Consider the following 22110-nt stretch of genomic DNA (forward strand, 5'->3'; position numbering starts at 1 on the left):
GAGTGGGGATGCAACCCAGGAGTCCTGACTCCCAGCCCTACTGGATCCTGTGTCCCCAGAGCTGGGCTGTTTCAGGGCAAGGGTATTCCTTACCTGGGTGCCTGGAGTTCCCTGCTGACCTGGGGGGCCTGGCTCGCCTTGCGGCCCCTGTAACAGTTAGAAACAACTGTAGTTAGAACCAGAACGACCTGCATGTTATACAGAAGGGAGAGCAGGTACTGCTGTAGGGGAAGTTCACAACACTGGGATCACTGGATGGGGGCACTGCTATAGGGGAAGCTTGCAGCACCAGAGACCCCATTTAGGGCACTGCTGTAGGAGAAGCTCGCAGCACTGGAGTCCCTGACTTGGGGCACTGCTATAGGGGAAGCTCACAGCACTGGCGTCCCTGGGTGGGCCAACCCAGTCCATAGCAGGACCGGGCAGCGCAGACAGACAGACAGATAGATGTGCCGACTCACCAGGTTCCCTTTGGGCCCAATGGGACCATCTATGCCACGCACGCCCTGCGGAGGAAACAGACAGACAGATGGAGGATAATGTGGTGGGGGTCATGGGGGGTTGGGGGAATTGGGATGTCATGTGTGGCACTTACCAGAGGCCCGGGGATCCCTGGTGGGCCTTTGGGTCCAAGCAAACCTCTGGGTCCCTGCAGGGAGGGGAGAGACCTGAGTTACTGAGGCTGTGGGGACTAAGCTGAGCCTGGGTCTCCCAACAGGGCTGCGGAGGGAGCCAGCAATTGCCCCTCACACTACCCACCCCGCCCAGCAAACAGCAGCACACATGCACACCCTGAACCAGCCCACGCTCCCGGCACCACACTGAGCAAGCAACACATAAGCCCTGGAGTGGAGGACCCCATGAGAACGCTGCTCCGTGGTGCAGACCCTGCTCCTGCTCCGATCCCAGACCCTGTGGCCTGGGCCGTGTGCTGGGGTGAAACCCCAGAGCATCCTGGGACATGGCACTAAGACCCCTCAGTTTCACTGCAACAAGACACCGCTGGCACCCGTATTAGGAGACGCTGGGCCCTTGTGGAGTCTGTCAGGGGCAGGCACGGAGGGACCCCACAGGCCAGATCCCCAGCTGGTGTTGCTCTGTCCCCGAGGCCCGGCCCCAGACAGTTCATCCATCCACCCCATGGGTAGCACCAGGCTAACCCCCAAACAGTTTCTGGAGGCTTGCCCAAAAGGGAACTGCTGTCGGGGAAGAGCATTCCGGGAGACGGGGATACAGGCACCATGAGGGAATGTTCACGCCGCTCAGGCTCTTGATAAACCCAGTAAAAAGAAAAGGAGGACTTGTGGTACCTTAGAGACTAACACATTTATTTGAGCATAAGCTTTCGTGAGCTACAGCTCACTTCATCGGATGCATCACGAAAGTTTATGCTCAAATAAATTTGTTAGTCTCTAAGGTGCCACAAGTACTCCTTTTCTTTTTGCGAATACAGACTAACACGGCTGCTACTCTGATAAACCCAGTGTTTCAGAGCGTCCAGACACTTGCATTTGTCCTGGGTTTTACTACCAAATGTGCCAGGAAAAAGGATTTTGGTGGGTTTTCATCCTCCCACCACCCCCGGCTGTAGCTTTTCCAAACAACGTCAAATCTGTAAATGTAACAGAGCCGCAAGAGCGGGGAAGGGACAGGAGAAAAGAGAAAACAAACCCAACCAAACCCCAACCCTAACGCCAACGCCTACTCTAATCCCAACGCCAACCCTAACACCAACTCCAATGTCCACTCCAACCCTAACACTAACCACAATCCTAATACCAACTCCAATGCCTACTCCAATCCCAATGCCAACCCTAACGCCAACGCCTACTCCAATCCCAACGCCTGCCCTAATGCCAACTCCAATGCCAACTCCAACCCTAACGCCAATGCCTACTCCAATCCCAACCCCAACCCTAATGCCAACTGCTATTCCAATCCCAACCCCAACCCTAATGCCAATGCCTACTCCAATCCTAACGCCAACCTTAATCCAAACTCTAGCTCCAATCCCAACTCTAACACCGACCACAATCCTAACACCAATCCCAGCGCCAACCCTATCACCAACACTATTCCTAATACCAACTCCAATGCCAACTGCAATCCTAACGGCAACTCCAGTTCCAACCAACCCTAATACCAACTGCAATCCCAACGCCAACTTCAATGCCAAGCCCACCCCAATGTCAACTCCCACACTAAGCCTAATGCCAACCCTAACCCCAACCCTAGTACCAACTCCAACACCAATCTCAACCCTAACGCCAATGCCAGCCTCAATACCAACACTTAGTCCAATCATAGTGCCAGCCCCAATTCCTGCCTGGGTCCCATTTTCCAAACTGATATGTCAGAGTGTTCCCTGCACTAGTCGGCACTCCCGTCGAAAGCTGGCTGCAGTCCCATCCCGTGTCTCCCCAACAGCAGGGCCTTAGCACCCACAGTTTTCAGCTCACCCCTAATGGTGCCTTCAGGGACCCAGGCTGGGATTTTCAAATTGAGTCTAGGGCCGCAACTGGATCCCTTCCACGCTGTACCAACCCTTGGCTATATCCTGCCAATTTTAAATTCCTCCCCTCCGCACTGCCAGCTCCTGAGACACCAAGGAGTCCAGTCCAGGCAATACCAGGAGTGCCAGGGGCACAAGAGAGGGGGCAGTTTGGACACAAGTGGGAGCAGATGGAGGTTTGGGAGTAAACCATTAACTGGCTTGTTTCTACTGAAGTGAGGGGGGTGAAGCAGTTAACGTTGAGCTTTGATTTTGCCATCAGTAGGTTGAATGGTTAATGGTGATTTTATGGAGAGGGGTTAACACAGGGGTGGGCAAACTATGGCCCGCGGGCCGAGTCCAGCCCGTCAGAACTTTTAATCTGGCCCTCGAGCTCCCTTTGGGGAGTGGGGTCGGGGGCTTGCCCCTCTCTGCACGTGCTATGGCTCCGCGTGGCTCCTGGAAGCAGCGGCATGTCCCCCCTCCGGCCGCAGGCTGCCCCTGCCCCAAGCGCCGCCCCCGCAGCTCCCATTGGCTGAGAACCACAGTCAATGGAAGCTGCAGGGGTGGTGCCTGTGAACGGAGCAGGACGTAGAGCCACACGGCCAGTGCCACACCTCCGCATAGGACCCGGAGGGGGGACATGCCACTGCTTCTGGGAGCAGTTTGCAGTAAGTGCCGCCCAGAGCCTGCACCCCTGACCTCCTTCCATGCCCCAACCCCCTGCCCCAGCCCTGATCCCCCTCCCGCCTTCCGAACCCCTTGGTCCTAGCCTGGGGCCCCCTTCTGCACCCCAAACCCCTCATCCAAGGCCCCACCCCAGAGCCTGCACCCCCAGCCAGAGCCCTCACCCCCTCCTGCACCCCAAGCCCCATTTTCATGAGCATTCATGGCCTGCCATACAATTTCCATATCCAGATATGGCCCTCAGGCCAAAAAGTTTGCCCACCCCTGGGTTAACAACACAGAGCTGAGAGCCAAGGGGTTGAGAATCAAGGCTTTGCTGGGGCAGTTGCCTCCCCTCAGAGCAGTGGATTCAGGCCCGCTGCAGATTCAGGCAGGGCCAGAAAAGTGAGGATTGTGGGGCCCAATTCCATGGAGTGTAGGGGGAGTAAATCCCAGCGTGGGGAGGGGGGACAGGGTAAATGGGGCCCTGATTATCTCTCTGCACCACCCTGGGGAGCTGCCCCCTCTCACACTGGCACAAGCTCCTGCTGCCTGCCTGGCAGGGAGGGGACGTACCGGTTCTCCAGGGAGCCCTCTGGGGCCGACCTCTCCATCGTCTCCCTGAGGGAAGAGAAAAAGGGGGTGAGGCAGAGAACGGGGAGGGGAAGCAAGCTCAGTTCCCCCCAGCCATCCCTGCTCCCCATTTCCAGATCCCTCTGCTCCCCCCACCTCCAGCCCCCTCCATCTTCCCGTTCCCCCTCTCCATATTCCCCACAGCTCTCCCACATCTCCCTCCCCAAGGAGCCACCCCAGCTCCCCTCAGTCTCCCTCCCACCCCCCAGACCCTCCAGTGAGCAGTTACTCACCCGCTGTCCGTCCTCACCAGGGGGGCCTGGGATGCCCTGGGAACCTGTCTCACCCTGCGGGGACAAAGCCTTGGATCAGCTGGGCGGGCGAGTGGGGAGCCATGGGGGTTGTGTACATGGGATGCGCAGGTGCTTTGAGGATGGCGGTGTGTGTGATGGGGGCACGGCTGTATGTGCTGTGGGGGTGAGTGTGACTGAGTATGTAATTGCAGGGGGTGGGGATGCATTGCAAATGTGCCGGATGTGTATGTGTTGTGCTGTGAACTGTGTGCAGCTGTGTTGTTGTGCGCAATTGCAGGTGTGCTGTGTGTACTGTTTGTGTGACTGCAAGTGTGTGTGCCTGTGTGTGTGAATGCAGTGGCTTTGTGTGTATTGTTGCATATCTGAGTGTGTGCACATATAGTTAGGAGAGCATTAGTGTGTGTGTGGTTGTATCTATGTGACTGTGTGATTGCACACACTGGGCTGCACATGTGCTCTGGGGCGGCTGTGTATATACTGCACAGTGCAGTATGTTTGTGGTGACACGGCTGTGGGGATGTGTGTGTGCAGGAGGTGTGTAGTATTTCACGTGGCTGTGTGCGTTGCACAAGGTGCATAAGACTGTCAGTAGATTCTGAGGCCAGAAGGGCTTGGCTGCCCCTGCGTCGCTCCGGCCGTTGGTCTGCCCCGAAACAAGCCCTGCTGGAACTAGACTGCGTATATCTGTATGTGTAGATACGCTTGTATGTGCTGGTAAGGCGGCGTGTGACTGCAAATGGGGGGGCGGCTCTGGTTGTGTGGTGTACAGTTGTGTGTCTGTTTGTATCAATGCTCAGAGGGGGGTGCACAATTGTGTAGTACACACATGGGCTGGCCAGAACTGACCGAGGGGCAGCCACATCTCTCAGGGAGATCCCAACAGTGCACCAGGACTGGGCCCCCCCTGCTCCCCGCATCACGAGGTGCCCGGCCAACGTGACTCACCCTGTACCCCTTGTCCCCCGGCAGCCCTGGCAACCCGTCAAAGCCTCGGTCGCCCTGCGGAGAGAAGCACAGAACAGCTCTCTGAGCCAGCACACCCCAGCTGGGGAGACACCCCTGTAGGACCCCCTCCCAGGTCACCCCATCCCCAGAAGATGGGCTGCAAATCCCGACTGGGAACAAGGGTGGGCCTGTCACCCGCAGGCCCCCGGGGATCCTTGTTCTGAAGCAGTGATGTTCCCACACAGAATGGGAGGGTCGCTGGTTGAGTTAGTGGACCTCCGATTGAGTTAGTGGATCTCCAACATGCTAGAGTGGATCACTGGTGCACGAGGATCATCACGCTGCATGGGTGGGTCACCAGGACAGTGCATCACCAGGAGATTCGTGCATGCACTGAGTGGATTACTCACACAGCAAATGACTAGATTGCTAATGGATCGTCATGCTGAATGAGTGAGTTGCTAGAAGAGTGGATTACCACTGGATTCATGGATAACTAGCTCAGGTGATCTAGTGATCTTCAGTGCCTTCACCTCATGGACTATTGGTGGATTTGCAGGGGTGGTGACCTAATGGATTACCAGCAACGCAATCTACTGGATCAACACTGCTACAGCCCAGTGGGTCACCAGAGCAGTGACCTACTGGATCATCAGTGGATCTACAGTGCTGAGACCTAGTGGATCACCAGCCCAAGGAGGCCAGGCCCTGATTGCTCCCCTGGGCAGGCTCACACCCAGTGCTTTGTCCACAGAAGCCATGACCCTGTTACCTTAACACCAGGCTCCCCGGGCATCCCCCGAGCGCCGTCGGCTCCAGCACGACCCTGCCAGAGAGAGACAGAGATGGGATGAGAGGAGGCTCGCTGGGCATATACCTGCCCCCACCCTGGGGTATCCCCACCAGGATCCACACACTTACCCTCCTTCCAGGCTTCCCTGGGGGACCAGACAGGCCGTGTGGCCCGCGGGGTCCCTAAAGAGAGAGAGAGAGGGAAAGGGTGAGCAGAGCTTCCCCCACAAGCAGCTTGTGCAGGGAGGAGAAGAGGGAGATACGGGGGTGGGAGCTCTCCAGGGTCCGAGGGGCTAATGCGGGAGTCTGGGGGGTCAGATCAGGGTTAGGCTCCAAGGAGGGACGGGGCTCCTGGGGCCAGAAAGGGGGGTTCTTCCCCCTTGTCTGAGGGGTTAATGAGAGGTGGGGTGACAGAGAGTGGTAACAAAGGGTAAACAGAGGGGCGGACAGCAGCGACCCCGGCTCTGAGTCAGAGTTATAAGTCACAGGAGCCTGTGATCCAAACAGCCCAGAATAAATCCAGCATCGGAACCAGGGGTCAGAGGTCGCTTGCCAGCATCAGGGGTTAGACGTCAAGGTCAGGGGTAACTGATCGTGAGTTAGGGTCACAGAACAGAGATGGGGGTCATGGGTCATTCACGCTGGTCAGGAGCCAATGATTGGGAGTCAGGGTCAGAGACCAGGGTCATGGGCTGGAGAGAGAGGTCAGGGTGAAGGGGACTGGGGTCAGGTTCCTGAGGTTAGAGTGAAGGAGTCAGAGGTCAGTGACAGGGGTCATGTCCATGGGTCAGAGCAAGAGGTCAGGGCAGGAGCCAGGGGTCAGAGTCAGGGTCGTGCTGGGCTCCAACCCCCCGATCTCCTGCCAAGGCCAAGCCTGTTACCTGGGGTCCAAAGTCTCCGACTTCCCCCTTCAGCCCGGAGACCCCTGGCTGCCCCTGGAATGAGACAGCAGAGCAGAGGGGGTTACATGGGGGCAGCACGTGGGCTCAGGGACACAACTCTCCCGACAATCTCCCCAGGGCGCTGGGACCCACAGAAAGTCCAGTGACACCAGCCCCACCCCCTGCCCCATATCCCGGGGCGCTGGGTCCTACAGAACCTGGGGACGTGAAATTCCAGTGACCACAGCCCCACATGCCCAGAGCACGGGGAACACAAGGACATGAAGCCCTAGTGACTCCAGCACTCCATGTCCCACCCAGGGACAAGCCGCCACATTCTCCCTAAATCCTGACACCCATCCCCACATCCCCAAAGCACTAGCCATCAAGCGATGCCTCCTCCCAACCCCAGCCCAGAGCAGATACCTACCAGGGGCCCAGGCCGGCCAGTGTAACCCATGGGTCCCGGGGGGCCACGCAGGGCCATCTGGGGGAAGAGAGAGGAGAAAGAGAATTAGACTGCAGCAAGCCAGGATCCCAGCCAAACACAGAACAAAGCAGGGAATAAGGGGTCGGACTAGAACAGGGCTGAACCGGAAACATGGGGATCCAGAGAATTATTGGGACTTGGGGGGTAAGAACAGGGTCCCAGTTGGGGATCTAAGAGGGGAATAAAACATGAATTTATCAGCATCAATAGACTGGAGGGAAAACAGTGACACTTGGTGTTCTAGAAAAGAAGCTACAGATTTACTGGGGTTTTAAGAAAAAGCACATTGTGATGTCAGCAGGGTTCTAGAAGGGGACAAGCATGGTCCTAGCATGTTTGATGGGGGTTCTAGAGGGGTGACAAGTTGGGGCCTCATTGGAATTCTAGAAAAGGAGAAATTGTGATTTGATCAGCACTCAGGAGGGTTAATAAGATTTGAGGTTTGAAGGGAAGATCAATCAAATCACAGTCTTAAGGCAATGATCCATGATAGTCTTGGGGTTCTTGAAATGCAGTAAAATGTTTTGTTTCACTTGCAAGGGTTCTAGGTGGGCACAGACTGTAACCCCCGTGGTTCCAGGAAAGCAGTCGATTGTAATCTCGTCCTAGTTCTAGAAGGGCAACACACTGAGATACTGTTGAAGAGCTACTTAACCATAACGTTATAAATGAACCTAGAAGGGCAGCAAACAGGGATTTACTTAGATTCTAGAAAGGTGGCAAACCAGTATCCTGCAGTTCTAGAGTGGCAGTAAATTGTGACCTTGGGGAAGCTCTGGAAGGGCACTGACCAGTATTTGGTATGGAATCTTAAAGAGCAATAAAAGAGTGATCCTTAACATGGTTCTAGAAAGATGATAAATTGTGATCCCACTGAGGTTCTAGAAAAGTAACAACCCATTTGGTACCTGGGATCTCGATTACCAAATTTATCAGGGCTCCAGGGAAGGAAATAAGGCAGGATCTTTTCCTACCCTGACCCGACCCAACTCTCCCTGCCCTGTCTCCACCTGGACTTACCCGGGCTTGCTGTAAGATGGCCTGCACTTGTGCCTCTTGTGCGGAAACTGCAGGCCCCTTGTCTCCACCGCTGCTCCCAAACCGGAACTGCGGGAGGAAAGATAAACCTTCAGGTGTGAAAATTACACTGCCGCCATCCCTGAAGTCACACGAAAATCCCAGAATTCACACCGCCCTCCCAGAACTGGGCTCCTGGGAGACATACCCGGAGCCCTCCCTAGAGCTCCAGAGCCCAAGGCCTGCTCTGTCCTTCACACTTCACGATGGGGTGGGGTGGGGGGGGAATCACATTGCCAGAGCTCCCCTGGCCTGTTCTAGATTCCCAGAGATTTGCTGCAACCTATCCAATTCCAGGCTGCATTCTTGGTACTCTCCCTTCTCATCTAGACTCACACATATCCACTGCATTCTCTACGATTCTAGGTAATACTACCAGAGTGCCCATTTCTCTTCCATACACACATAAGCCCACTATGTAGCCTTGCTAGTTTCAGGTAATGCTATCAGGGTTCACCCTTCTGTTCTGGACTCCCATATACTCCCTGCATCATCTTTGGTCCTAGATAATGCTATTAACACTAGCCTTTCTGTTCTTAACTCACTGTGTTCTCCAGTTCTAGATCACCCTATGAGAGCTCCCCCTTCTATCCTAAATTCCCATATCCCTATTATATTATCTACATTTCTAGAGAACAGCACCAGAGTCTTCCTGTCCTTTTCTAGATTCCACACAGGCCCATCCACTGTGCAATTTCCAGTTCTAGGTCACAGGTTTTTCTTCTAATCTAGACCTAGACATCTTCTCTGGTTTTAGGTAATATTTGTAGAATCCATCTTGTCTGTTACAGATTTATACTCCAAGATGCCTCTGTTTTAGGAGTTATTCTCTGGGTTCTACATTCAAATAGCCCAGGACTAGCTAGGAGAATCAGCCTCCTCTCTCCCATATCTTAGATCCTCACAGATCCACTCTACAATCTTCAGTTCTAGATCACAGTACTAGAGTTCCCCTTTTTGTTTTAGACTTCAGCTGACCCATTGTATCCTCCCCAGTTCTACGTAACACAATCTCTGTTCTCTCATCCCTTTTAGATCCTTACAAGTCCATCTATCCTCTCTGGTTCTAGGCCATGCTATCAGAGTTCCTCTTGTTTTACTCTAGACCCCACAAGCCCACTGTATAGTCTACAGTATTAGGTATCTGAGTTCTTGAGCCCCATAGACCCACTGTATCACCTACCAGTTCTGGATACTGCTATCTTAGCGCCATGCCTGTCCTAGACTTCCACAGACACATCATATTGTCCCTAGTTCTAGGTAACACAATGAGAGTCTTCCTTGATTTATTCAAGACCCACAAACCCACATTATCCTTTCTGGTTCTAGGTTTCAGAGTAGCAGCCATGTTAGTCTGTATTCGCAAAAAAGAAAAGGAGTACTTGTGGCACCTTAGAGACTAACAAATTTATTTCTGGTTCTAGATCACACAATTAGTTCTCTTGATCTTATTCTAGACCTCAGAGCCCCCACCTTCCATATACTTCCTTGTTCCAGCTCCCACAAGTATTTCGTCTAGTTTTATTCTAGATCCCACAGAGCCACGCCAGTTCTAGGTCACCCTGTCAGCACCTTCCCCTGCTGTCCTAGACCCTAATTGGCCTGTGTTAGCCCATTTCATTCCAGACTGCAGCAGCCCCATCATTAACCCATCAAACACCTCCTCACTCACCGGGAGCATGAGAGACGCACCAGGGGGTCCAGGCGTCCCATCCGAGCCAGGGAGACCTGAACGGCCAGGAGGACCCTGTTGAGAGAGAGGCAGAGCGGGAGGTTATTGCATGGGGATGGGGCCTGCGATCTTCTCCTCAGACAGTGCTGCTGCTGCTGCCCCTGCACTTCTCAGCAACCACAGCCCCTCCAGGGTGCACCGATCTTCCCCACACACAGTGCCAGTCTCATATTCTCCCAACACCCTGACACACACTGACCCTTGCCGGGATCTCTGGCCTATCTTCAAACACCCCAGGCCATCGGCGTGGCGTGTGCACACGAATGCACAATCCCACATGCTAACGCATGTACACGCCCAGGTACTCACACGCACAGCGCCTTCCCCAGCCAAGGGGGCACAATGACATCCCCTCCCAGCGCACATTCGCACATCACCATGCAAACTCACGTTCACTCCTCCCTTGGAAGGGGGGCCGCAGTTTCCCCAAAAGCTGGTGCTGGACCCACAACCCCTGCCATGGGGCCAGGTTCCAGCTCGCACTCACCCTCTCACCAGGATCTCCTGGGGGGCCCGGCGGGCCCTGTGTGCCCGGCGGCCCTGATATGCCCTGAGGAAACACGAGACACACACAGTGAGGTTAATGCACCAGCAGAGGGATCTGCCCCTGGCCCCAGAGCATCCCCCAGAACTCCCCGGACAGACAGACAGGCTCTTACCGCAGGTCCCTCAGGGCCGGGGGGGCCCTCCACCAGCATTCCCTGCGGAACAAGAGGCAGAGAGCAGGGTTATGCCAGCAACAGGCCCAGGTGGGGCAAGGGCACAGTGGGCCCTGGGGGGGATAAAGCCCCCAGCTGAGGAGGCCTTGGGCAGACACAGCCTCTGGCCAGGAGGCATCCTAGAGAGACTGGGGAAGGCCCAGGTGAGTTTGAAAAGGGGGAGGGTCTCCTGGCTCATCCACACCCCTCGACCACTCTCCCCATCAGGAGAGACGGCTATGGGCTGTGCACAAACAACTGGGCACCCTCCCACGCACATAGACATATACTAACACAAACATGCAAATACGGTGGCATGCATGCACCGTGGTATGCAAATCCACACAGACACACACGCTGTGGTGCGTAACAGATGCACACACATGGGAACTAACACCTACATGCAAACTAGATGTGCACGCACAGGCACTCACAAATATACAATTGCACACGCATATACAATTGTGCACAGTAACAGGTGCAAGCACCAACAGACAGATGCAAATGTGACTCTGCCTGCAGAGGTCTGTGCAAACTCATGCACACACTCAGAGGCACATGCAACATATGTGCACACACATGATTTTCCACACTTAAGATGTGACAATACATATATGCTTGTTCACACAGGTGTGTGCGGACACGCACACATGTCCTATCCTGCACATATACACTCGTCTGTGCCCATCATCACACGATAGATCACTACATCCATCGCGCACACACAACCCCGGGGGGGCTCCAGGCCTAGATGACCTGTGACAGGGCATTCAGGGCATGCTGATCCCTGAATAGGGCAGGGGCTGAGGCAGGACAGGAGGCTTGGGGTGGGCTCTGTCCCATAAACAGCAGAATATCCTGCTCCTGCCACAGGGTGCATTGGGGGCTGCATGGGGGTGGGGCACCCCAGGGCCCGGACTATGCAGAAATGGGCAATGTCCAGGCATGGACAATGGAGGGGCTGGTGGGAGCAACTGGTCTTCCCCTAACCTGTCGACGCAGGGACCTACCGGTTCCATGACGGCCGGCTCTCCCTTCTCTCCTTTGTAGCCTCTGACTCCGCGCACAGCCTGAGGGTAACACACATATAACCGCAAAGAGGGGCCCGGTCAATATAACACACTCAAGGCCCACTCTGGCACCCTCCCAGCCCTGCAAATCCCAGCTCCCCCATCGGACGGCAGGGCTCACCCAGCACCATTCAGCCGCACCACCCCGAGGCTCTGTTATCTGCGGCTCCCTGTCCCCCATGGTGAGGAAAAATGGAGTACAGGTGAAGGAAATGCAGATCAGGGTCTGTGTAAATGTGGAGTAAAGTCTGAGTAAAGCTAGAGTAAACCTGGGGCAGGCTCTGTGTAAGGCCTCAGGATTTTGTCCCAACCCTTCAGTTATCCGCCTGCAACCTAGGGAGACAAGGCTGCCATTTCTCACTGGAGCCCACCCTCGCCCCTATCAGCCCCCTTGGAGCCTCTGGGCCTGTTGAGTTAGGATGCTCTGTTAGCTCTGAACTAATCAATGCATCGCGACCCACAGCAGCTCTGAAGGGAAACTGAGGACAGGTCACATCACCAGGTGAAACACACCCCAAGGGAGGGGTCATGGGGAGGAGAGATTTAAAGGTCCACATCTGGAGATGCTCCAGCCCTAAATGCCCAGCCCCATTGAGATGGCAGCGTGGGGGGAGGGGAATTACCGCATGCCTTTTGGAGGTTATCCCCCCAAATCAGTAATTGACACCAGCGCTGACAATACTCTGGGAGGTGGGTGAATAACAGAGATGGCTGTGCATGGGAATGACATCACAGAGTGGGGATTCCCTGGCGGGTAGGGGCATTGCCAAGGCAGAGGATGTCATAGTTATAACATCAGGTGCGATGCCATCGGGGCACGACAGGCCCATCTCTGAACATACGAGGTGGGGGAGAGGGTGCTGATGTCACTCTGAGCAAGAAGTGACCTCACAAGAGAGGAAGCGCATCACAGGAAATGGAATGGCGGAGGGAAGGTGACACAATGGTCAGTGAGGTGCAGGGAAGGACTGCCAAAGACAGGAAGTGACCACCACACTGGACAGGAAGTGAAGGCAACAAACAGGAACTGATGCCACACTGGACAGCCATGACCCCCATGATGCCAAGCCAACATGGAGGACGTGATGTCACGACAAACAGGAAATGACTGTGACACAACAGTAAATGCTGTCAAGGAGGCAGGGATGCCACAAACAAAATGACACCACGGCAAACAGCATTGACACCATGAAAAGCAGGAAGTGACACATCAACAAACAGGAATTAACACATCAGAAAGCGACACCGCGGCAAACAGGAAGTGCTGCCACAACACACCAACAAATGGCCACAAACAGGAAGTGACACCATGACGATAACAACACAAAGCCATGAATGGGACGTGACATCTCAACAAACAGGAAGTGACACCCTGAGACACCAACACAGGACCACAAACATGACAGACGCCACAACCAACAGGAAGTGACCATGGAAAGACCATCCATGAGAGGCCAGCAGGAGGAAGGGCCTGAGGAGACGTCCCTGTGCCCCACTTACGCCTCCATTCTGGGGGGTCTCTGCAGAGAGCACGGGCCCCAGCTCCGATGGCTCGGCTCCCTTGGGAAAGTCCTTATAAACGTACTCGTACTCCTGCCCCGTCACGTACGCCTCCACAAGCACCTCGTCCTCACCCGGAGCGGCAGGGGGCGGGCTGGGAGTCTCCTGCCCCACGGGATGGGGGAGAAGTGGGGCAGAGAAGGGGAGAATGAGAAGAAACCAGCAACACATTAATGCCCAGCACGGTGCCTACTGGGAGACAGGATCAAGGAGATGTGCCGAAACTGGATCCCCCTTGACTCCCAGCCCCCTCTCTCCCGGCTCTAACCAATTAGACCCCATTCTCCACCCAGAGCTGGAGATAGAACCCAGGAGTCGTGACCCCCAGTCCTGAATCCTCAGTCCTTTCCCCACAGACCCCTCTCTCTGCCCCCTGGAGCAGGGTCTCCAACTCTTCCATCACGGGATCAGCACAGAGGCAGCTCTCAGGGGGACCAGCCCTGAATAGCGTGCGTAGGCTTTAAGGCCCCACCCCACTGAGACAGATAGTGGGGCTGTGGGGAACTAGGGTGGAGCTAGACCTCACCCTGGAGCCAGCTCAGCCCCCTTCCCCTTCCCATCCAGCCCCTTAGCCATCCCCCAGTCCAACCCCAGGGCTCCGAGGGGGATGGGGGAAGTCACCTCCAGCCCCATCGTCTCCTCCCTGTAGGCACCATCAGGGTCCTGGTCAAGGGGTAGGATATAATCCAGGTACTTGCCAGCCCCCCAGGGCTCCTCTGTAGGGAACAGCCCCACATCCTGGGGGGTGGGTTCGGCAGTCGCCAGGGCCCCGGGGGGAACAGGGTTGGAACAGCAGTCATGGGGCCAGGGGGAGAAAGATGGATGGATGGATGCGATGGATGGATATGCATGAGGACAGATGGACAGATGGATGCAGGCCATGGATATGCATGAGGACAGATGGATAGATGGATGCAATGGATAGATAAACATGCATAGGGATGGATAGACAGATGGACAGACAGGCAGATATGCACAGGGATGGATGGATATGCATGTGGATGGATGGATGGATGGATATGCATGAGGACAGATGGATGCAATGGATGGATAAACATGCATAGGGATGAACAGACAGGCAGATATGCACAGAGATGACTGGATGCGATGGATGGATGGATAAGCATGAGGACAGATGGACGCAATGGATGGATAAACATGCATAGGAATGGATAGACAGATGGACAGACAGGCAGATATGAACAGGGATGGATGGATGGATGCAATGGACAAGCAGAAGTGCATGGAGATGGATGGCGATACATGCATGAGGATGGATTGACAGATATGCACAGAGATAGATGGATTAGAGGAGAGAGAGAAAGAGGACAGAAGTATTAGTAGGTTATTCTTATTCTACCCCTCGGGAAGGGGCAGGGGAAGCGGAACTGGATTCATCCCGGATCGTTTTCCTGGATACACGGAGACAAACCGATCGCTGATGGAATCGCACCACCCTGCAGCATCCCCTGCCGGGGAGCAACTACCCCTTGTCACTCAAGGGGGACTTGGGGTGTCCATTCACGGGAAAGAAAGTGCAAGATAAATAAACACAGAGAGAAAATGTGAGGGAAGTGGGATATGGACCTTTCCCCTCTAGGGGGCACTGCCTCCCACCAGCCCCAGGACAGGGACTGGCTGGCTCAGGGGGGCAGGGAATGGGGCATGGGGCCTGTCCCCTCTGAGATACAGCACTATGGGGGGGACTGGCTGGCTCAAGGGGGCAGGGAATGGGACACGGGGCCTGTCCCCTCTAAGGGGCGCTGGCTGAGATACGGCCCCATGGGGGGGACTGGCTGGCTCAGGGGGGCAGGGAATGGGACATGGGCCCTTCCCCACATTCCCTGTCCGCTGGTTTATTTATGTTGCCGAGGCATTTCCCGAATGGCCCCATCACAGACAGATAGACACGAGCGAGATGCACAGACTGGGTGGGGGGGATGGGGTGGGGGGAGCATGCTCCCCCCCACGGATCTCAGATCGTGCTGCCCCCTCGGGGCGGTGCCCAGCACCGATCTGGATGCCTCGCTTTTGCTCTACCTGCTTGTAGCTGTTGCCGTGTTTCCTGGGCGCACCGGTGCCAGCGTAGGCCTTCCCCCCAGTCTGGGCCTTGCCCAGGGCATTTTTCACGGCCGGGTGTTTCCCCCCAGCTGCCATCTTGGCGTTGCCAGGGGACTTGCCGTTGCCAGGGGACTTGGCGTTGCCGGGGGATTTGCTGTTGCCGGGGGATTTGGCATTGCCAGGGGATTTGCCGTTGCCAGGGGACTTGGCATTGCCGGGGGCTTTGCTGGGGGATTTCCCGCCACCGGGGGCTTTGCCGTAGGCTGGGGCCGTGCTCATCAGCTGCTGCCATTTCTGCTGCTTGGCTGCCGGCTTGGCAGGTGCCTTGCGGCCCGGCCCGGCGGGTTTCTGGTGCCGCAACGTGAGGAGGATGGAGGTGATGAGGATGAAGATGGCAGCGGCAGCGACACACACACAGACCGGGAGCCGGGCACAGAAAGAAAACACAACACACAGGGCATGAGTTCATGAGGAGCAGGGGCTGCTGCAGGGACCCCCCTGGTGTACGAAGCACCCCACATCCCTCAGGGTTGCCCCAAAGCCCCTCTGCCCCGGGAGCTTGATACATTCAGAGCACCCCAAATCTCTAGGGGTTGCCCTGGACCCTCTCTGCCCTGGGATCCAGATACATACAGAGCACCCTGAATCTCCAGGGGTCACCCCAGACCCCCTCTGCCCCTGGGGACCTGGATACATACAGAGCACCCTGAATCTCCAGGGGTCATCCCAGACCCCCTCTGCCCCTGGGGACCTGGATACATACAGAGCACCCCGAATCTCCAGGGGTCACCCCAGACCCCCTCTGCCCCGGGGATCTGGATATATATAGAGCACCCCGAATCTCTAGGGGTTACCCGAGAGCACCCATTGTCCTTGGGACCCCCATGTGTATGGAGCACACACCGGGATTCCCTCCCCTCTGCCTCGCCCCCAGAGGCCCCACCAGCAGGTTACAATATGTGGAGGGCATGGCTTTCCCCCCAATAGTATCCCCATTCCCTGCCCCCCAACCCCTGCCTCCCACGCTCCTGCTTAGGGGGTGCAATGAAGCAGTGATGGATGGATGGATGACACTGTCATGAGAGGATGAGACTCAGACACAACAGGAGCTGGGACAGAAAGACGGACGTTGTGGGGGGAGCAGAGCCTGCCCCCCCCAGTTACCTACACCACTGTGCCCCCCGAAGGAGTGGGGAGGGGCGCATTCCCATCCTCTTTATTCCCGTAAGAGTCGGGGTACTCATAGTACTCCACCTCCTCATGAAAGTACGAGGCGCCGGGGGGGGAGGGAGGGATGGTAGAAGGGGGGAAAGGAGAAGAACAAAATAATCATAACAGAAACCCACGGCGCAGGGAGGGTCAGGGGCTGGACCAGGGTGGGGGGGTTCGTCTGCTCCCCCCGCCCCAGTTCTTCCCCCCCAGCTCCCACACCCCTGTGCCCCTCCCTCCCCCTCCTCAGGCCTGACTCTCAGTTCCCCGACGGATGGGGGGAGAACTGCCTTTAAACCTCCAGTTCTGGGGTTCACCCTCCACCCCACCACAAGCCACAGCAGCCTGCCCCGAGAAGGAGCGGGGCACACTGGGATACGGGGGCGGGTGGCCCCGACAAGGAGCGGGGCACGCTGGGAACACGGGGGCGGGTGGCCCCGACAAGGAGTCGGGCACGCTGGGATATGGGGGCGGGTGGCCCAGAGATGGAGCAGGGCACGCTAGGAACATGGGGGCGGGTGGCCCTGAGAAGGAGCGGGGCATGCTGGGATATGGGGGCGGGTGGCCCCGACAAGGAGCGGGGCACGCTGGGATACGGGGGTGGGTGGCCCCGACAAGGAGCAGGGCACACTGGGAACACGGGGGTAGGTGGCCCCGAGAGAAGCGGGGCACGCTGGATACGGGGGTGGTGTGCCCCGACAAGGAGCGGGGCACGCTGGGAACACGGGGGCGGGTGGCCCGACAAGATACACGAGATCAGTGCATCCCCCCAAGATCAGCTCCCCGGGCCCACCCAGCCCCGTATCCTCCCGGAGATCAGACCCAAAGACCTGACCTGCTCCGTCTGCCCCACGTCCCTCACCTCGGGCCTGGCAGGTCTCTGCTGCACCTCCTGCACCAGGGGCACGTGGGGTTGGGCGTGACAGTCGGGGCTGTAGTGCTCGCAGTAGTCGTAGGCCGCATGGGGGTTCGGAGCCATGAGCAGCTGCTGGATGTCACCCTGCAGAGAGAAATGGGGTGATGGGGGGACGGGCACTGCTGGGCCTGGAGTCCCCACCCGCCACTCATGGGGAAAGAGGCCAGAGAAGGAGGGATAGGGGTTGGATGAAGGGTGGGAGGGGATGGATCGTGGATGATTGCAGGGGATAGAGGGATGGGGGGCTGGGAGGGAGGGGATGAAGGGATGGATCATGGATGGATTGGGGATGGATGGAGGATTGGGTGGAAGGACAGGTGCGTGGGGATGGATGGATGGAGGGGGGGACAGAGCGGTGTATGCAGGGATGGATGGATGGATGGATGGAGGATTGGGTGGAAGGACAGGTGTGTGGGGATGGATGGATGAGGGAGGGTGGGGGTAGAGGGATGGATTGGGGGGGATAGAGGGATGGGTGGGGATGGAGGGGGGGTGTGTAGGGATGGATGGATGGATGGAGGATTGGGTGGAAGGACAGGTGTGTGGGGATGGATGGATGGAGGGAGGGTGGGGATGGAGGGATGGATTGGGGGGGATAGAGGGATGGGTGGGGATGGAGGGGGGTGTGTAGGGATGGATGGATGGATGGAGATTGGGTGGAAGGACAGGTGTGTGGGACTGGATGGATTGGAGAGAGGGTGGGGGTAGAGGGATGGATGGGGGGATAGGAATGGGTGGGTGGAGGGGTGTGTGCAGGGATGGATGGATGGATGGATGATTGGGTGGAAGGACAGGTGTGTGGGGATGGATGGATGGAGGGGGGTGGGGGATGGAGGGATGGATTGGGGGGGATAGAGGAATGGGTGGGGATGGAGGGGGGTTTGCAGGGATGGATGGATGGAGGATTGGGTGGAAGGACAGGTGTGTGGGGATGGATGGATGGAGGGAGGGAGGGTGGGGATGGAGGGATGGATTGGGGGGACAGAGGGATGGGTGGGTGGAGGGATGTGTGCAGGGATGGATGGATGGAGGGTTGGGTGGAGGACAGGTGTGTGGGGATGGAGGGAGGGGGGAGGGTGGGGATGGAGGGATGGATTGGGGGGGATAGAGGAATGGGTGGGATGAGGGGGTTGCAGGATGGATGGATGGAGGATTGGGTGGAAGACAGTGTGTGGGGATGGGAGGAAGGGAGGGAGGTGGGGCTGAGGTATGGATTGGGGGGGGATGAAGGGATGGGTGGGGATGGAGGGGTGTGCAGGGATGGATGGATGGAGGATTGGGTGGAAGGACAGGTGTGTGGGGATGAAGGGAGGGAGGGAGGATGGGATGGAGGGATGGATTGGGGGGGACAGAGGGATGGGTGGGTGGAGGGATGTGTGCAGGGATGGATGGATGGAGATTGGTGGAAGGACAGATGTGTGATGAGGAGGGAGGGAGGGTGGGGATGGAGGGTTGATTGGGGGACAGAGGGATGGGTGGGGATGGGGGGGTGTGCGGATGGTGGATGCGTTGGGGTGGATGGACAGGTCTGTGGGGATGGAGGGAGGGAGGGAGGGTGGGGATGGAGGATGGATATGGGGGGATAGAGGGATGGGTGGGATGGAGGGGGGTGTGCAGGATGGATGGATGGAGGATTGGGTGGATGGACAGGTCTGTGGGGATGGAGGGAGGGAGGGAGGGTGGGGATGGGGATGGATTGGGGGGGGGTAGAGGGATGGGTGGGGATGGAGGGGGTGTGCAGGGATGGATGTGGAGGATTGGGTGGAAGGACCGGTGTGTGGGGGATGAAGGGAGGGAGGGAGGGGGGATGGAGGGATGGATTGGGGGGGACAGAGGGATGGGGTGGTGGAGGGATGTGTGCAGGGATGGATATGGAGGATTGGGTGGAAGGAAGGTGTGTGGATGAAGCAAGGGAGGGGGGTGGATGGAGGGATGGATTGGGGGGACAGAGGGATGGGTGGGTGGAGGGATGTGTGCAGGGATGGATGGATGGAGGATTGGGTGGAAGGACAGATGTGTGGGGATGGAGGGAGGGAGGGAGGGTGGGGATGGAGGGATGGGTGGGGATGGAGGGGGGTGTGCAGGGATGGATGGATGGAGGATTGGGTGGAAGGACAGGTGTGTGGGGATGGAGGGAGGGAGGGAGGGTGGGGATGGAGGGATGGATTGGGGGGGATAGAGGGATGGGTGGGATGGAGGGGGGTATGCGGGGATGGATGGATGGAGGATTGGGTGGATGGACAGGTCTGTGGGATGGAGGGAGGGAGGGAGGGTGGGGATGGAGGGATGGATTGGGGGGGATAGAGGGATGGGTGGGGATGGAGGGGGGTGTGCAGGGATGGATGGATGGAGGATTGGGTGGATGGACAGGTGTGTGGGGATGGAGGGAGGGAGGGAGGGTGGGGATGAAAGGATGGATCGTGGATGGATTAGAGGCATAGATGGATGGATGGATGCATGTGGGAATGGATGGAGGGATGGATGGATGGGGGATTGATGGAAGGGTGCCCCCGTTCCTCACACCCAGCCAGTCTTAGGGGAGACATGGGGGTCAGGCAGGGTCCCTGTGGGCCGGGGGATGCAGGATGGTCTTGGCCGGTACCTGGAAGACCTCCTCGTCGAGGATGCGGGTGCCAAAGACAGTGATGCCACGGGTGTCAATCACTGGGCGGGGGCCCCGGGGCAGCGGCCGCGTCACCTTCTTCTTACAGTCCAGGATCAGCGTCACGGACTCCTTGTGCACACTCAGCGCCAGCCGGTGCCACCTGGGGACACAGACACGCCAATGGGAGGGGGCAGGACAAACAGACACGGCGGGAGACAGGACAGGAGGACGTGAGGGTTGAAAAGGGGAGTCCTCAGGGGTTGGAGTCAGGTCGGTGTAGGGGGCAGAGGGTACCCATGTGCTGTAGTGTTGGGGATCAGGGGTCGGCAGGTACCCATTTGCCGGCACCGAGGTTGATGCCCCAGAAGAGCGGGGAGTCCTCGGGGGTGGGGTGGGGGTGCAGAGAGGATTTGGGGTCAGTGGTCAGCGCATACCAACTTGCCGGCACCGAAGTTGATGCCCCAGAAGAGCGGCAAGTCCTCGGGAGTGGGGTGGGGGGTGCAGGGTTTGGGGGTCAGGAGTCAGCGGGTACCCACTTGCCATCAGCGAGGTTGATGCCCCGGAAGAGCAGGGAGTCCTCGGGATGTGTGTGCAGGATTTGGGGGTCAGGGGTCAGCGAGTACCCACTTGCCGTCAGCAAGGTTGATGCCCCAGAAGAGCAGGGAGTCCTCGGAGGTGGGGTGGGGGGTGCAATGGTTGGGGGTCAGGGGTCGGCGGGTACCCACTTTGCAGTACCAAGGTTGATGCCCCGGAAGAGCGAAGAGTCCTCGAGGGGAGTGCAGGGTTTGGGGGTCAGTGAGTACCCACTTGCCGTCAGCGAGGTTGATGCCCTGGAAGAGCGGGGAGTCCTCGGGGGGGTGCAGGGTTTGGGGGTCAGGGGTCAGTGGGTACCACTTGCCGTCAGCGAGGTTGATGCCCCGGAAGAGCGGGGAGTCCTCGGGGGGCGTGCAGGGTTTGGGGGTCAGTGGGTACCCACTTGCCGTCAGCGAGGTTGATGCCCTGGAAGAGCGGGGAGTCCTCGGGGGGGTGCAGGGTTTGGGGGTCAGGGGTCAGTGGGTACCCACTTGCCGTCAGCGAGGTTGATGCCCCGGAAGAGTGGGGAGTCCTCGGGGGGGTGCAGGGTTTGGGGGTCAGGGGTCAGTGGGTACCACTTGCCGTCAGCGAGGTTGATGCCCCGGAAGAGCGGGGAGTCCTCGGGGGGAGTGCAGGGTTTGGGGGTCAGTGGGTACCACTTGCTGTCAGCGAGGTTGATGCCTGGAGAGCGGGGAGTCCTCGGGGGGGTGCAGGGTGTGGGGGTCAGGGGTCAGTGGGTACCCACTTGCCGTCAGCGAGGTTGATGCCTGGAAGAGTGGGGAGTCCTCGGGGGGTGCAGGGTTTGGGGGTCAGGGGTCAGTGGGTACCCACTTGCCGTCAGCGAGGTTGATGCCCCGGAAGAGTGGGTAGTCCTCGGGGGCGGGCTGGCCGCTCTGATCCTGGTAGAGGAAGACGGGCGAGCGCCCCAGCTCCACCCCTAGCTGCTGGGTGCCGTTCTGGTCGTACATGGAGAGCAGGAACGCCTGGGTCCCAGCCTTGGGCTTCACCAGGGCCATGATGGAGAAATCCTCCGGGAACTTCCCTGGGGAGACAGCAGGGGCTGTGGGACCCCACGGGGGGCGGGGGGGTTGGGGGCAGGACGCCGGGTGCAGAGACAGCCCAAGGGGGATGTAGGAATGTTCCACTAAGGACATGGCGGTGGGGTGCAAGAACATTCCAAGAGGGGCGTGGGAATGATCCACTAGTGACATGGGGGCGGGAACTTCCCAATGGGGGTATAGGAGAGTAGGGGTGGGCGCACAGGAATGTTCCCCTAGTGACACGGGACGTGTGGGAACATCCCAAGGGAGCGTGGGAATGTTCCACTAGTGACAGGGGGGTCACAGTTATGTTCCACTATGGACACTGGGAGTGTGGGAACATCCCAATGGGGCTGTAGGAAAACAGGGGTGGGCGCACAGGAATGTTCCACTAGTGACACGGGAGGTGCAGGAACA

General features: G+C 57.7%; 1 protein-coding gene across 1 annotated transcript in view; it reads right to left on the reverse strand.

The window, feature by feature from the left end:
- COL11A2 (collagen type XI alpha 2 chain) overlaps positions 1–22110 on the reverse strand; it is a 64696-nt gene that overhangs the window by 29931 nt on the left and 12655 nt on the right. The window contains exons 3-22 of the mRNA XM_043496357.1: positions 21485–21713; positions 20078–20240; positions 17395–17559; positions 15330–15698; positions 13230–13394; positions 11670–11729; positions 10621–10662; positions 10449–10511; positions 9902–9976; positions 8173–8259; positions 7093–7149; positions 6663–6716; positions 5911–5964; positions 5762–5815; positions 4990–5043; positions 4024–4077; positions 3734–3778; positions 596–649; positions 462–506; positions 94–147 (exon numbers count right to left, since the gene is read on the reverse strand). Coding sequence (XP_043352292.1) covers positions 94–147; positions 462–506; positions 596–649; positions 3734–3778; positions 4024–4077; positions 4990–5043; positions 5762–5815; positions 5911–5964; positions 6663–6716; positions 7093–7149; positions 8173–8259; positions 9902–9976; positions 10449–10511; positions 10621–10662; positions 11670–11729; positions 13230–13394; positions 15330–15698; positions 17395–17559; positions 20078–20240; positions 21485–21713 — 1943 coding nt within the window. The remainder of the gene's footprint in view (positions 1–93; positions 148–461; positions 507–595; positions 650–3733; positions 3779–4023; positions 4078–4989; positions 5044–5761; positions 5816–5910; positions 5965–6662; positions 6717–7092; positions 7150–8172; positions 8260–9901; positions 9977–10448; positions 10512–10620; positions 10663–11669; positions 11730–13229; positions 13395–15329; positions 15699–17394; positions 17560–20077; positions 20241–21484; positions 21714–22110) is intronic.

This window comes from Dermochelys coriacea, chromosome 14 (genome assembly GCF_009764565.3).
Source record: "Dermochelys coriacea isolate rDerCor1 chromosome 14, rDerCor1.pri.v4, whole genome shotgun sequence".
Taxonomy (NCBI): domain Eukaryota; kingdom Metazoa; phylum Chordata; order Testudines; family Dermochelyidae; genus Dermochelys; species Dermochelys coriacea.